At 38.2% G+C, this 17,366-nt stretch overlaps 1 protein-coding gene across 2 annotated transcripts in view; it reads right to left on the bottom strand.

Moving 5' to 3' along the window:
• Positions 1 to 17,366, bottom strand: part of LOC116729394 (whirlin-like) — a 54,683-nt gene that overhangs the window by 25,723 nt on the left and 11,594 nt on the right. For both annotated transcript variants that reach the window (XM_032577899.1, XM_032577897.1), the window contains exon 2: positions 1,596 to 1,772. In XM_032577899.1, coding sequence (XP_032433790.1) covers positions 1,596 to 1,772 — 177 coding nt within the window. The remainder of the gene's footprint in view (positions 1 to 1,595; positions 1,773 to 17,366) is intronic.

Raw genomic sequence — 17,366 nt, 5'->3', positions numbered from 1 at the left:
ATTGATCAGTAAGATAACGATTCAAAACATTTGGTCAAATCAGCACATAAAAAATCAAGTTTCTTATATGCCCATCTCAATCCCCAGATTCAAAGAAGAAAACATGTGGGGTGAAGACAAGATCTCAATCAGAAGAGGGTCTAGACTCTAGAAGTGTCCAAAGTCAGGGCTCAAGGGCCAGTATCCTGCATGTTTTAGTTCTCTTTCCCTGGTTCAACACTCTGGTTGTCACTACCTCCTCAGCATGTCAGTGTTCTGCAGATGCTTCTAAAGAGTCATCATTATATTCAGGTGTGTTGAGGATTAACATTGGACATCCCTGATTTACAAAAACTCAGCAAACAAAAACAGTAAAAGATCCTTCACTTTGTGTGATCCCACCATGTGAATTGTTGTAGTAAAGACAACCGCAAAATGGTACAAAGTGTGCAAACAACTGTGAAACCAGTGATTTTGAATAAAAAAATATGCATTATTTATTCAAAGAGGTCCGTGTGATCTTATTCTAGTTCAATAAAAGGTCATTTCTTTTAAAGCTTTTTTTCCCATTCCATTTTCCATTTACAGTTGCCTAGTACATGTGGGCAGCACTGTAGCTGAGTTCATCTCCTATGCAGATGTGATAGTTGAAAGATTATGCTTCTATATACTGTATATACCGTACATATTTACACTTCTACATATATATTTTGCAAATATTGTCAAAATCTCCAGGAAGCAAAATCTTACATAATGCACACTGTTACTTTATCACCACTGTGTCAAAGAAAATGGTTTCACTTGTGACCTCTGCTTCAAATGACTCATCAAACAGATGAGTCTGTTTATGCCAGCCTCCCATGTTCTTTGGAGCCTGTTTTGTTTTTGTAATGTATCAGTCCACAGGTGATACAGTCACAGATAATTCATACATCTAATGCCACTAATAGAAAAAAAAAATATTCCTAGTTCCCCTGTTGTGCACTCTCCGCCGCCCCCTCTGTCATTCTGTCTCTCACTCTCTCTCTCTCTCCTATTGTCTCTCTCGCTCTCTCCTCAATTTGCCTTCTGGTCTCTCCCCTCACACCCGCAGACCATTAGCTCATCAGCCCAGGTCTTTTGGTCCAGCTTTCACCCTCTCAGCATATAAACCCTTCTCTTGCTCATAGTCCTTCCTGGTTCCTCTTTTTAATCCTGCCTTATCCCGTTACTTCCCCGTTGTTCCTGGTTCCTGTTATTTTTGTTCTGCTCTGGCTCCCTACATTCTTGATGGTGTTTTGGTGTAATTTTTTTGTTTTGTCATTCTTTATTAAATCTTTGAAATCTACTCAACGCTGCATTTAGGTCCAACACCAACACACCATGACAAGAGTGGTGATTGGTGTGTTTTTCAGATGAGTCACTTTGTGTAAATCTTCTCTCGAGGTTCAGATCACACTGTGACATTTTGAAGACAGACTCATTCTGCAACAAAGGTCATCCCAATTGTCCTTAGAGAGTAATTGTGTTTGGCTGACTGTTGTCACAGTGGAGGACAACCATTAGCATGATTCAACATAATGAATATTTTAAACTAGATTGTAATTTTTATTTTCTCACACAATCATTGGTCTTACCGTCCTCTCCTCCATGCCGTGTCCTTGTCTCAGGTCGGCCTCCTGGCTATCAGGTGGTGGAGACACACTCCGGCCCTGAGGGTCCAGCCAGCTGTACACTCGGTTGGTCATGTAGCCTCCTGGGATGCGACCCATTGAGCACACTGACATGGTCAGCTTTTTACATCCCTTCAACACCTGCATCACAAGACATCACTGGGTTTTCAGATACTCCTACCAACACAGCAAGTGACATTTATGCATTCAAAATATTCTTCAAATAAACAAACATCAAACACAAAGTGTTTGTTGATGGATGAGAATTCACACAACAAAAAAAAAGTCATTAGCTCAGATAGTTTTGTGTGTGTGTTTTTAAACACGCCTTTCCTTAGCATATTGGGTCTAAAATGTAAGCAAACTAATAAAATGGTGGCAAACACCACAGGCGAAATTCCACATCTGTAACAATCCAGAGAGATGCACAGTAACAATGATATCCAGTCAGGCTGCTTCTTAAGTCCTGGATCACAGTGGTGCAAGGAGAAATCAGAAGTATCATTCACTCACACAAGGTTAGTTTGGTTTGAATACCTTTTTTTTCTTAAAGTGGACATATGCTTTAAAATCCTTCCTTTTCACATGTGAATCATTGACTTATGGCCTATATAAAGTATATATATTATATAAAGTTGGTCTGAATTCCTTGTTATTGTAGCTCTACAGATCCGTCGTTTACCCTGTTCTAAGGTGCATTTCATTTTGCTGTATTTTTTAATGTGAATGAGAGATTTCATGCCCCGCCCCACGTCCTGGTTGGGCCACTCCACTCCTATTGGCCATTTCTGTTTGATAGGAGCGATATAATTATCTACAAATGATTATAGAGAAACGTTTTATTTCAAAGTTAATTAAAGATGTCAACGCAAGACATTACATGTTGGAGCCAGAGTCTGACCCAGAGCAGGAGAATGATGAACCTGCAGAACCACACATTCTAATGAATGCATCACAATGGTGTTATTACTGTATTTACACCCTTTCTATCTGTACCAACGACCTACAATATAGAGAGTAGTTTAACTGTAGTGCCCATGCATGTCTTGTGTGTTAATATATCCTACATTTGAACATTTTGATTTGTCTGCTCACAACTTCAGGATAAGTGAACTTGGACTTCAAGTTTGATGTATGGAAAAAAATGGTGAATTGACAAAATTGAATAGGCGGAAGGCATGACCTAGTTTAGCAGTTACACAGATTATGTGGCAACATCTTATACAAGAAAATGTTATAGGGAATAGATAAAAATGAACAGAATGAAAAATATAACCTAAACAAAATATAACGATATCTATGCAGCACTGAGAGAGAATACATTTACATTTGTTGACACTGAAAGTACACAAAAATATATTTAAGGGCTAAAAAAGAGGATTTTGCATATGTCCCCCTTAAGTAATAAAACTATCACTTAAAAAGTGCATTTTAGATTTACTCAGTTAATATTTATCCAAGATTAATACTTATTTGATGATCTAACATATTTACATGTGACAAAAAACCAAAAACACAAGAACATTTTAGAAAGTAGTTTTTCTCAGCAGCGTTGCTACATATTGTTTTGAATAAATATGATAGTAATGTGTTCTATCAATTGAAGAGGACTGATAAGAAAGCTGCAAGCATACTGAAATCAGAAACTTTACCTATAAATAATGCAGAGCTCAGAATATGAATGCATTTGTGTCTTCAGTGTGACGGTGGAACAAATTTTTATCAACAATCATCAAAGAAGAACGAGGGTTAATGCATCTAAAGCAGCGGTGTCCTTGACACAAGTCTTTGGCAGCTGTGGTTGGTATGTTTTCTGCTTCACTACATGAATAAGCAATCAGCTGTGCCATGGGCAGGGACAACTGCTAATTAGGGACAAAAATAAACAATCCCATTCAAACTTATTTTCTATTTATTATTTGGCTCACTTACTTAGTGAGTTCAAAAACAAATGCTATTTATTATACTGAAAGAAGAAAACAGGAACATATTTGAAAAGCAGAATGTACCAAAATACTCAGATTCATATTGTTTTTTGTCACATCGTAATTAATCATTTTTGATTCATTACACTATTTTTGTGATCATTTAGAGCTGAAATAGTAACTGAAAAAAGGCTGGTTGCTGTATTTTCAAAAGGTAAAGTCAACAACAAAATGCCCTCCTGCTGATTTGTATTATTTTAGATAAGCAAGACGCATATTAAGGCTCAAAATATTTTTCAAGGAGCTGCATTCATGTTTAACAATATCCAATTTAACTGTTTGTCTGGGGCTGTGATAAGTGTGTTTTCTCTTTGAAGATCTATTCATTTCAACCTATAATGTTTCAACCACTATGCAAATGTTTGGATTCCTATATGCGATTTGAGTTCAGCAACCTTCAAATCCCACTGGTTTTCTGACCATCAGCTGGAACACAGTTACGTTGGGAGTGATGTCACCCTCAGGTCTGACTTCCTGTCTAAATGGAGCGCAGCAATAAGCTGTGTTTAGATTATTGTCATGCTTACTATTGGTTAGCCTAGTAACACTAAGCTATAGTAAGTTTTATTATGCTAACTGTAGGGGCAGCAGTTAGTGTCTTTTTTTCTTTGAAGCTCTGTTCAAAATTTCAACTTAGAATGTTTCAACCTCTGTAGAACAAACCGAATGTTTCCTCGAGTGGCACAAGAAAGAAGCATAGACAAACTTAGGCGTAATGCACTGCTGTTGGGGCTCATGGAGAGTAATAAATGTCTACAGTCACTTATTAGAATTTAGCTCCAGAAGGGATATTTTATTATGAAATGTCCTCAATAAACAGCAACAAACATTTCCACATGCTCCAAAGTTTTTTGTGCATAAAATGTTTTGCATATCTCGGTTGTAACGAGTGGCTATTTGATTTACTGTTGCCGTTCTATCAGCTCAAACCAGCCTGGCCATTCTCCTCTGACCTCTGGGATCAACAAGGCATTTGTGCCCACAGAACTGCTGCTCACTGGATATTTTCTCTTTTTTGGACCATTCTCTGTAAACACTAGAGACGTTGGTGTGCGAAAATCCCAGTAGATCGGCAGTTTCTAAAATACTCAGACCAGCCTGTCTGGCACCAACAACCAGGCCACGTTCAAAGTCACTTAAATTACCTTTCTTCCCTATTCTGATTCTCAGTTTGAAGTGCAGCAGATTGTCTTGGCCATGTCTAAATGCTTAAATGCATTGAGCTGCTGCCATGTGATTGACTGATTTGACATTTGCATTAATGAGCAGTTTATACCACTATGCCATAAACAGCGTTTCCCCTTACAACAGAGAAGAGTTAAAAACTTACAGAAGATGAGATGCTAACCAGTTTTTTCCATACATGTTAGGCTACAAGATGGCGTGGCACTGTTTCCATGGTTACTAATCATTAGACGTACTTTCTCCATATCTTTCTAATCATACTTACTGTTTTAGTTTATGAGCGTTAATCTTCTTACCTTGTAAAATGTGTTCCCTGCAAATCCACGATTACACCGAGGGCTGACAGTCACTATTATTAACAGCTGCCTGTCAATAAAGATACAGTCATTATGTCTGACTGAATCTTTCCTTGTTAAAAGTTATACAAAAAATGACAAGTTTGGTTTTCACCCTTGTCTGTTTGCGCAGCCGATTGCATCCTGCAACCATTTTTACTGCAAACTCAACTAAATAAAAGCGACATTACGCTACCAGATGTGGGCTTTTTGGCAGGCTTTACAGGAGCACATAGATTTTTTTGATGTCCGTCATGGCGGAGCGGGGCAAGTTTTGAAGACAGTGACGTCACGTGCAAAGGGTCAATAAGCATAATTAATAGCCCTGCAACCACCAAGGAGCCATTGCTAACATATTGTTGCCTGCGTGCCAGAAGTGTTCTATTTGGCTAAAAAATGCAGAAGTGCTGAAATGGAAGTTTGTGGCATAGAGGAAATTGAACCATCTCAACATATTGATGCTGTCACACAGTTCTTCAGGCCATCTGCTAAGAATGGCAGTTACAAAATAGTACTGAGTGTGCTAATTTATCAGCCTCACTGTTAAGATAAACAATGAGCACATGAGCTCATAACTGTATGATGAGCTACTATATGTCAGATAACAAATTGATTAGAATGGACACAAATCAAGGTTTATTTATAGTTTGCACAAAAAGTAAGGAAATTTGCATATTAGTTTTGCTAGCTTTGTTTGTAATAATTCTTAGTGCTAAATTGGAAAGTGGCGTAACATATGTTAAAAAAAATTGCTTGTTTGAGAAGCAGAGTTAAGTTGGAGCCATTAGAAATCTGCCAAACCCTATCAGCAGATAATAAATAATATTTGCTTGTCGCAGTATGATGGTGTGGGTCTGCATTAGCCTCACTCAGAAAACAGGGCTTCTCATCATTGCAGACAATGCCAATGAGCAGCAATATCAAGAGGAAATTCCACTATCAACTGTCTTAGTAGATGCCAGTGCAGGATTTATCAAACTCTACAAACTGGGAGTGGAGAGGATGGAATAGTCAGTCTGCAGTCCTAACCAGAACCCACTGCGGGATCAGCATGCTGTTCATGCTGAAGTGACCATCATAGCCACAATATCCAACTTATCCAACTAGAGGAAAATATGAACAATTAAAGTTAAGCAAGTTTTAAAGTTTATGAACTGCAACATGTTCAAAAGGATGGAGATTGACTGAAACGTCAATACAATTTGAAATCATGATCAGCAAGACAAGTTTTTCAATAAGCTTAGAATAATGTTAGGATATTGCTTTTTCAGTCCTGTAATGAAGCCAGGACAGTCTTGTTACAAGGCAAGAATGCTACCAACTGCACCACTGTGCAGCCTGAGATAAGATCCTAAAATGAAATGTTTTGACTTAGTTTTCATCCTGAAGCTGAATATTGCAGCAGGATCTCCTCCAAATGAGGTCAGGGTCTGGCCTTCCCTCTTTCCTGGTGCTCTTGCTCTATAACAGGCCTGTGTGAATCAGAGGTCATAGATAGCACCATGGCCTCCAAGCCTCTGCTAATTCTTTTCTGGTCTAATGATACAATAAAATATGACAGCAAAAGCAAAATACTGCAGCCATCTAAATAGCAAAGCCAAAGGGAGCATGAGATCATTTGAGAAGAGAGCATGAAAATATGGAGTGATTAATTCTCCAAAGTTCAAAATAAAGTGAGGCCAGTGTTTCTTAGAGCAGTTTGGTATAAAAGTACTACATAAAAAAGAAAAATAATCTGATAAAAAATCTCCACTGTTATTTGAATTAGGCGAAGCGCTGCGAAGGTCTATTGTATCTAAAGGAATTCTTCTTTTTTTATCATCCCGAAAATGTAAATTTGGGGCCTAAATGTATTCAAACACTCACCAAACTTTGCTCAAAATTATACCCGCGAAAAATTTTGCAATTTTAATGGAATCGCAAGTGGGCACGGCCAAACTGCTCTACAGCGCCCCCTGACGTGGCTAATTGTGCGCCACACACGCACCATTGCTGTTCATTGGGTCAGGAATATCGGTGGTCAGGAAAAAACCACAATCACGCAAAGAATCTGAAAAAAGGACACAATGTTTAGCGGTTAATTCAACCCTATGACAGCCATAGATAACAAGGTTCAAGGGTTTCACATTTAACAGGTGAGGAAAAAGTGAGTTAGTTATGCTAGCCTAAATGTTGCTAGCCTGCTATTGACTTTGATAACCTTAACATGTGCTGTGCAGTTCAGTGTGTTTTGGTTTTGTTAGCACTAAAATAGGACAACCTGCACACCAAGTCATCAGTAGAGCAGCTATTCATCCATCCATCCATCCATTTTCTGTACACTCTTGTCCCTAGTGGGGTCGGGAGGGGTGCTGGTGCCTATTTCCAGCTAACATTCCGGGGGAGAGGCAGGGTACACCCTGGACAGGTCGCCAGTCTGTCACAGGGCAAGACAGAGACAGACACAGGACAAACAACCATGCGCAAGAGCACACACAAGCTACACACCTAGGGAGAATTTAGAGAAACCAATTAACCTGACAGTCATGTTTTTGGACTGTGGGAGAAAGCCAGAGTAACCGGAGAGAACCCACTATGCACAGGGAGAACATGCTAACTCCATGCAGAAAGACCCCGGTCCAGGAATTGAACCCAGGACCTTCTTGCTGCAAGGCAACATTGCTACCAACTGCGCCAGCAGCTATTTAAATCAGCTAATCACACAAAGCTGTGTTCAGGTGAAAATTTATCAATAATCACAATATAAACATCAAGCCTGACGACATAATGTAACGGACTGGATGTTCTGTTTTGGTGTTTTTGCGTACTCTTTTGTGTGGGGAAAAAAAGCTCATTGAGCTGTTGGCTGTCGGTTGCCATGACAATGGGTCCACGTGTAGGGTAATGCTGACACACAGAGCGAGAAAAAGCAGAATAGAAGTCATTTTGTCTAGTTTTGTTCTCCACCTTTTTATCAGTTTTATTGCACCTTTATTGCGGCGCACTGCAGCTGCTGCAATTCCTAAAAGTCAAACAAGAGACAAAAACTGAACTAATCCCCTCTGTTCGTAAAACGTGATGATATTTATAACAGTTATCATGCTACGGCTCCTACAGCATATTTAAAATAAAATGATTGACCAGTATAAGAGAAATTTGCCCTTTCTTGCATCTTGACAGAACTAACAGAAACCAAACTGTTTATAGATTTGTATCACGGAGAATTTATGTGGCAAACATCAGTTTTCTCAGCTTTATTTTAAGTGTATTTAATAGATATATCTGGTAAAAATGATGGCGCTGCTAATATTTTTGACATCACCGACCCGAGCTCATCACATTCACATGGTCAATTAGTGACATCACCTTAACCCCGCCCCCTTTCAACAGGAAGTCACATGTTTTCCTGCTCGCTTGGTGGAACTTTCTTAATTTAACTATATGGTTCATGCAGATTTCAACCTGTGTTATTGAAATAGAACAACATGATGGTAAATCCTCTCAACACTGGCCTCTGGTGATAGCAGGGGCTGGCTGGTGATGTGGGCGTGGCTGAATGACAAATTCTAATCCCTCGCTGTTTGCATACGGTTGTCTCTAAATCAAACATGCATCATCCGACTCGGACCAAACTTGCTATGATTGACCTTTGTTACATTCTAAAGAGGCCAATAGTAATAAATTGTAATTTAACTCCACTGTGCCCCCTAGGTTATTCCAAAACCTATATTTCCTTAATACATAAACCGTTCTGCACCAGATTTTTTTGTGCATCATCAGATGCTGTTCACATCAATGTGTATTGCCTAGTGGACGGGTGTGGAAATTGCGTCAGAGCGTCAATGGTGGTGAGCGGGTGGAGTGGGTGCTGGAGCTCCTGCAGTCGCCATGAGGCTGAGCTGCCGCTAATGCTGCTTTCAGCTTTAATTACATTACTATTATTAGTGTAAAATATACTACATTTTACACTAATAGTACAGTTTGCACTAGTTTTTTGTTAGGTTCTGTTATTAACTTGTAATACATGTGATTCATTAAATCTAAAAATTTACCACTTCATATATCTAAATCTGTAGTCTCTTTTTCAAACTTAACAGTGAAGGCTAGAGAAGACATCAGGGAAGCTGCTTGCAAGTGCAAAGGTGAAAATTGCAAAACCACTCAAGCAGAAGTTTGACATCATAAAGTAGAGAGAATGTGGGAAACCAGGACAAGTAGCATTTTGATATCTGCAGACTGCAGAATTATAGTCTTATTTTTGTTAGATCTTACTACTGCCTGTGATACTGTTGACCACAGGAATTATCATCCCAAAGTGAGGAAAGTATCTGGTTGGCAAAGCATGAGATTTAGTAATGTTATTTCTGCATGTTTACTCTGCAAATTATAGGTTTAAGGTTTCAAAAGTTTTAAAAAATCAGTAGCAACCTTGTGAATATTTGCTTAACAAACTGCTGCGGTGTTAAGGTTATTATATTCCTAATACATTATTATAAAACCGCTTGTCTAACAAATTCTGTGTTCTGAATCTTAAGTGCCTTAACTCAAATCTTAAACAGAAATTCTTACCATCTAACCAGAGAACATGAAGACCTCAATATTAATACTGCACATGTAAGACATTTCCATTTATGTTAAAGTCTGTTATCACATTATTCTGCTGCTGTTAGACTTCAGCTGCGTCAAAGAGGATATACTTAAAGTGCATTAGTTTCCATGATCTGCACTCTGAGGCTTTTATCAGCTACAATGTCCCTTCAGTTCAAACAGAGATGGGCAGAGAGGTATTCTCATACTCAGCTCCATCCGCCTGAAACATTTTACCACAGCAGCTGAATTTATCCAGTTTCATTGAGGTACTTTAAACATTATTTTAGGGTGTAGAAAATGACCTAAAAGAATCCTGTCTTTTCATAAAATGTGTTTTTAGACTGTTCTGTTTGAAAGTAAATGCATAAAAAGAAACAGACAACATATGCATATCCTTTCAGGAATTTTACAAGAATGGCTCTGCTTTGGTTCTGTCTCCTTTCTGCCTCAGTTTCTTTATCTCTTTAAAATAAAATTTCTAGCTTAAGTCGGGTACCTGGTACATGGGGACCTTCGAACTGTAGCAGAGAAAGTTTTTTTTGGATGAACTATCTTCACATATTAGTATAAACTTACTAAGATTACCTTCAATTCATTTGAATAAATTAAATTATTTCATGTAAATTTGTGCTGGGTTTCTTTTTTTTCTTCTTTCAAAGCAATATAGAGTAAATCTGATCATTTTCTGTGAAGCAAAGCACAAAGGTCATCATTCCCATAACAGAAGACTAACCAGTAAGCTGATGAACAGGAAGGTATTCAGATCTTCTATCTTCTACCAGGCAATAGAAAAATAACCCAGATAAACTATAGGGAGCTTTGGTAGTCTGCAACTAGAGCTTGTCTAACAAATGACAGAGAGAAAGTGCTGTATGACAAAGGAAGCCTCCGCAGGCAAGTCCATTCACTTTGTTCAGCTCTGGATTCCAACAATAGATTCTAGGAGCTGCTTGTCTATTTTAGTCCTGGTGTTTTTGCGGGCCCATCATCTGTAGCTTGAGACAGTCAAAGATCAGTGCTGGAACTGGCAGAGGGAAGGGACACTCTTGTGCGAGTTAGGCTATATAAGCTTCCACGCAGTGCTTCAGCTGGGTTGGAGTGGGTGGAGGAAGAGCTCTCTGTGGGACTTGCGCATTGCAGGATGGGTAGGTGAATAGAGAGTGGTAGGGAGAGAGTTATGTCTATGATAAAAGTGGATGGGTATATTTTTATTCTGGTGGTGAGCTAACATCCAGGACAAAAGGCCAGTGTCAACGTCAGTACTGGTCAGTCACGCTATGCGATAAGATAATAAGATAAGTTAATAATACTTTATTGATCCCCTAAGGGGAGGAAATTTTGTTTGTACCAGCATAGCACACAATAAAAATTAAAATAAATAAATAAAGTAATAAGAATAAACATACAACAACAACAAATAATGAGTAGGGATAGTCCTATGGACACACACATATTGCTCAGTATACGACGAAATATATATTCAACATTTAAAACGCCCAGCTCTAGAGACTATGTATGTATTATAAGTTTGATAGTCTCAGGCAGAAAAGTGTAGCATTTTTTATCACATCTGCAGTAATCTTTGGTTATGTCTGCTCCTCAGACTGTCCACCACACTGTAGAGGGGATGAAATGCATCATCCTTGATAGCTCTGATCTTCTTGATGTCCACAACTGACTCAGCCTTTCTTATCCATTTGTTAAGTCTATAAGTTTTTAACCTTCATTGCAGCACCCCAGCACACCACTGCATTGAAGATGGAACTAGCCACTGATGATTGAGAGAACATGAACAGCATCCTACTGCAGATGTTAAAAGACCGGAGACAATAAAAAAGTGAGATTGGAAAAAATTTCAGTTTTAATTTAGTTGCATAATAATTCTGCACACAAATAGTTGTCCAGTAATCATGCACACAGATATTGTCCTAAGAAAGCCAAACTCTCACTTTTACTTTCTTAAATATTCAGGTTTGAGAGGTTATTAACATTTTGGAGAGCGTTGGAGTTGTTCAACAATAAAATTAATTCTCAAAACTACAACTTGAGTAATTGTGCACACAGTGTACATTTTAATGTATATTTTTTGACAAAATCTAGATACGATAAAAAGTTGCAGTCTTGGAAATACAACAATGTTCACAGAGCAAAACAAAAGAAAAAGAATTCTGTTTTCAAATGAAAAGTATTGAAATCATTTTTGTTTTACTCCATTGTATGTTTGTGAAAACCAGGCCTAAATGATGCAGCACACCAACCTGGATCCAGGTCTGGATTTGAAGACTCCTGCTCTAGCAGATTGAACATTTTAGACATTTACTGTTGCACAGAAATTTCTCCATTGTGGAACAATGAAGGATATTTCTATTGTATTCTACTTGCAGTGGTGTTTCAGTTGTATAAAGAGATAGGAAGAGTGACCTGAGACTGATCAATCCCTGTGTTATTTCTGACCATCAATCCAAATTAAATATGTAACATCATCCCCTCCAATAAATGCAGAGTATATTAAAACTATTTTATAACACTGAATATCCCTCTTACAATTCAAAGCAAAATGCTGAAATATCTACATCAACCCCGTTTTCAGATAAAACCCTAAAAGTTCTATAGATCAGTATTACGGTACTTTGTGCTGATGGTGTGTCTGTTGTTTAAGGGTTCATTGAGTTAAATTGACTGTCAGCTCAAATGTCCACTGCCAGCTGCTTTCTTTTCCATGACCATTTTTCACACTTACTTAGGCAGGTCCTTTTTTTTATCCATAATTTTCTGTTTTTATCTATAGGAAATAAGCCAAACTGCATAATCAACATTTTCTCAATGAGTGTGCAAAAGTTCCAGTATTTGTATTAAAATTTCAATGGTAAAATAAACGTTCAAAATCAAGAATAAATTTGATGATTTTTGACTTTGCCTTCACTTCTGTTTTTAAAGAATTTTTTATGCTCTAGCAGCCTCCATTAAACAGTAAAGAAGGAGGAGAGTGAAGAGAAAGATACACAGCCAACAGTCTGAGAAAGGAATTGAACTCTCAACATTGTTTTGAGGACAACTGCATCAAGGACAACAGTCTCTGCACACAGTGAGCCCCACAACTGACCCCCAGGACCTTTCTGCTTTATTCTACTTACTGCAGCAGTTCAGTGTAGAAGTCAGTTAGTGTTCATATGTTCAACTGACGATTAGGAGGCATCTTTAAAAACAAGATGGAAAAAATGTCATTGATATTAATGGAAATGATTACTGATTAATATTTAATAAATGTTTTGGACAATTTTGCAGAGCTTAACGAAACAGAGTGTCATGAGTATTTTTAATACACATTGATGCTGTTTTTTAAAATCACCTTCACACTTAAACCATTCAAGTCAGAAGTGTCACCACCAGCACTCCCAGTATAAAGCTGCTGAGCAGACAGAATATAGATTTCCACCAGGTTAAACATAAATAGCTGTGAACAGTTTCCTGCTGAACATATCACAGTAATATGATTTCCAGCCTCAGGGACTTTCCAGACTGACAACTAGACTTTAACCTTTGTGCTCTAAACATGTAGTGAATCCCTGAAGAGACATCGGAATAAGGAGGAGCATGAAACCAAACTCCATGAACACACAGACCATACAGCAGCGGGACAGCTTTTCTCCTCTGTGGTCCAGTGTGGCTACAGAACTCATCAGGGAGCAGATTCCCATTGGCCCCTCCCACATACTTATGCTTGTTATCTGAAATATGTGCTTTATAAAATTTTGGGCTTTGTTCAAGGACACTTGACAACAACATCTTCCAGCAGCAGAGTTTGATAGGGAACGCAGCCAAGGAAGCCAGGTACTCAGCAAGGTTTGTTCATAATATTAAACAGATAAATCACAACTGATTTATCAAACTGACAGCAAAGGATAACTTCTCCCACTCAAATACTTAATGATATAATACCCTCCTAAATCCGTCATGGAATAATCTTCTGAAAAGGTTTTTGGTTTTTTCTTGGACTTGTTGAGAGCTTGAACAAGTGCCATTTGGCTTTTAATGTACAATCTTTTATTCTCTAAACAAATACACACACACGCCGCCCTACACCCCACACACACTCACGTGCACACCCCTGCACACATGCACTGAAATGTAGATGTCATTGTTTATAAATAGTCATAGACTGGCTACATTCTACTCAGAAAAGTTCAAATTAAGCATTTCTACTAATTAAAATCAAAATGCAAAATAAGACCAAAGAAGCTATTTTAATTAACTAAACACATTGTGCCCTGGTTTAAAGAAGTTCAATAACAGATGAAAAACAGAGTCATAGACAATTATCAGCCTGAAAAGTGTTATAAAACCATTTCTAAGGCTTTGGGAGCTGCAGTAAAAAGCCTTGCAGTTTTATTTTTTGTTGCCTAGGAAATTTTTTGACACTACAAAACATCCTTAATATTGTAAATAACAATGAAAGTCATTTCAAGCTAAAATCCCATTTCTCTTCCTGTCTTTAAATTTTATAAAACCTTTCCATGTTTCCAATCTGAAAGATAGCAACCTGCCTCTCATCAAACCTGCAATGATTAATTTAATGAGGACGAAATCCAAGAAACATCAACATAATTGCCTCTATGCAAGGCAATGTGATGACTAACTCAGGGTTAGTGTGGTGTGACAACAATCATTAAGCATGGCTGTTAAATTGCTCATATCAGTGCTGGCTGACGAGCCTTCATTCATAACCTCAACAGCCGGCAAGAGTTTTTAACGGGATCCCCGATTAGTTGAACATATTGGCCTAAAAATGTAGTAATTTTCCTATTAATTAAAAAATTGCTGTTTGTGATACGTCAAAACTAATAATTACTTTTAAAAAATTATATCTTTTGTAATATTTCCCCCCTCCCCCGAAGATCATAATTTTTTCACCTGCGCAATGCATGCTGGGTTAATGACGTAGTGTAATTTACTGAGTAAACACAGGAAGGCTAACTGTACATGAGTTGTGTTGTTTATCATATTGGGCTTGACTAGTGTAATTTTAGACAATGCCACACTGAATTGCTGTTGGCTGTAATTTAAATATATATATAGACATTGAGGTGAGTCTGCATCGCTTTCTACATGAACAAAAAAAGAAGAGCGCAGTGGAAAAGAGCCAAACACAACTTCCAAAGGACCTACATTTGTGCTCTCAGAAGAGAGAAGCAAAACTGATGAAGGCTCTAAAAGGTAGTCGTTTCCTTTGCAAGCTAAAAACAAATGCTGTGTCAACAGTTTTTATCCACAAAGTGCCTACGTCCAGCCAGTGTCTACCCAGCAAAAGACACGGGAAGAAACATATAGACGGTGCTGGAAGCCCTTTGGAATGACAATGGAGGTATTGCTACTGCCACCGGTACTGAAAGTGAAACCACAGACCCGACACCGGACCAAAGACCAGACCCAAAACGGCTGTTGCGAGAGCGGACACAGAGCTATTTACAGAATTACTTACCAGATCAATGTCGTTCAGGTAAATGTCATTCATTGTTTCACTATGTAGATGAAAATGGCAGCAGCAGCCCAAACACCAGCTTCTTCAGCCAATTCTTTCCTCTTGCTCTGTTTGGTTCTCCTTCATTGGGGCCTGCCATGCAAAGCAATGGCAGGAACCTATTACTATTGTCGGAGAGAAGCGTCTCTTTAATCTTTATTTTTCTTCCGTAACCGTTAATGCGGCTCATACCGCTGGGTGCACACCTACAAATGAGGTATCAAAACGTGCAGAAAATTCACGCCATTGGAGCTATTACTTCTGGTGGGATTTGGGCTTAACGTGGCGACATAATTCGCAAAAAACTACGAAAAAAACCCCATTATAACTCAATGGGAAAAATCCTAGAAATACCCTATTTTTGAGGATTTGCTGTGTCGTCACAAATTCACCTAGAAATGCCATTCAAATTTCATTTTGTAGATACGTCTGTGATCTCTTCGAAAGTGAAGACGGCTCGTCGATACCAGTTACGGTTTGTCCACAATTTGCCTCTAAGCGACCCAAACTTTCTCATTTTTGCTCAAATTACAGTGACAGCCGATCTCGGTTCAGATCTGGGCACAACATTTCTTTCTCTCATCGCTGTAAATGTTCTGAGTGAGGTACAGATATGAATCTCGGGACTATCGCAGAAGACACATTGAACTGTCATACGCTTAAAACGCTTTTCGAATATGTATTACGGTTCCCGAACAGGAAGGATTTGTTTCCAATGCTTCTTTTCAGTAAAACGTGTTTGCTCAAACACACAATTGTGTGTTTGAGAGCTCAGAGCTCAGAGCTCACACCCTGCTGAGACCATTATTTGCCATAGCAACGGATCTCAAGAGGCTATTGGCTGCTGGTTTGGACTACAAATACGCATCATTGTAGTTCTATCTATAGTGGAACCCTCAGTTGAAACAGAGGTTGACTGAACTGGCCTTTACAACTAATTGCTGCTATGGGCTGTATATAACTGATTTAACTCAGTAACTGTTACACATGGGATTAGTTTTGAACTTTAAAATTAAGCATACTGAAAATTTCAAAATAAAAGCCTTGAATATTTTACATGACGTAATTGCTCTTTTTGGCCGTATATGACTTTTTCATCCAAAGCAATGTTACACATGGGATTAGTTTGGAACTTTAAAATTAAGCATACTGAAAATTTCAAAATAAAAGCCTTGAATATTTTACATGACGTAATTGCTCTTTTTGGCCGTATATGACTTTTTCATCCAAAGCAATGTTACACATGGGATTAGTTCGGAACTTTAAAATGGAGCATAATAATAATTTCAAAATAAAAGCCTTGAATATTTTTACATCAGGCAATTGCTGTTTTTGGCTTTATGTGACTTTTTCATCCAAAGCACTGTTACACATGGTATTAGTTCAGAACTTTAAAATGAAGCGTAATGAAAATTTCAAAATAAAAGCCTTGAATATTTTTAAATCATGTAATTGCTGTTTTTGGCTTTGTGTGACTTTTTCATCCAAAGCACTGTTACACATGGGATTAGTTTGGAACTTTAAAATGGAGCATAATAATAATTTCAAAATAAAAGCCTTGAATATTTTTACATGAGGTAATAGCTCTTTTTGGCTTTTTTTGACTTTTTCATCCAAAGCACTCTTACACGTGGTATTAGTTCGGAACTTAAAAATGAAGCATACTGAAAATTTCAAAATAAAAGCCTTGCATTTTTTTACATCAGCTACTTGTGTTTTGAGCATTATATAACTATTTTAACCCAAGGACTATTACGCATGGGATTAGTTTGGCCCTTTGAAATGAAGTTTAACAAAACTTCCAAAATAAAAGCCTTGACAACATTTTAAATCGTACCGAATGGTGCACGTCCGCCTCACTTAACGTTCTTGCGGTTCTCCGCGTGCCACTGATTACGTCACGGCGTTCTTTAGCGTCGACGCCGATTTGTGGCGTGACGACGCCGGGCCCGAACCCCACGGGCGCGCCTTGGCAGGCCCCGGCTAAATTTCTTCCGAAATTTTCTAGTTACCTCTTGTGATTTTTACCATCAAGTTAAATAAGCAAATCCAACACTTCTGAATGTATTAATCACCTCCACCCAACTGACACGCACCTTGCAGATTTATATATAGATTTATTGTTTGATGCATGAACGCTTTT

The sequence above is a fragment of the Xiphophorus hellerii genome, chromosome 12, assembly GCF_003331165.1.
Source record: "Xiphophorus hellerii strain 12219 chromosome 12, Xiphophorus_hellerii-4.1, whole genome shotgun sequence".
NCBI lineage: Eukaryota > Metazoa > Chordata > Actinopteri > Cyprinodontiformes > Poeciliidae > Xiphophorus > Xiphophorus hellerii.
The sequence above is the reverse complement of the archived record's forward strand: the minus strand, read 5'-3'. Positions and strand labels throughout refer to the sequence as shown.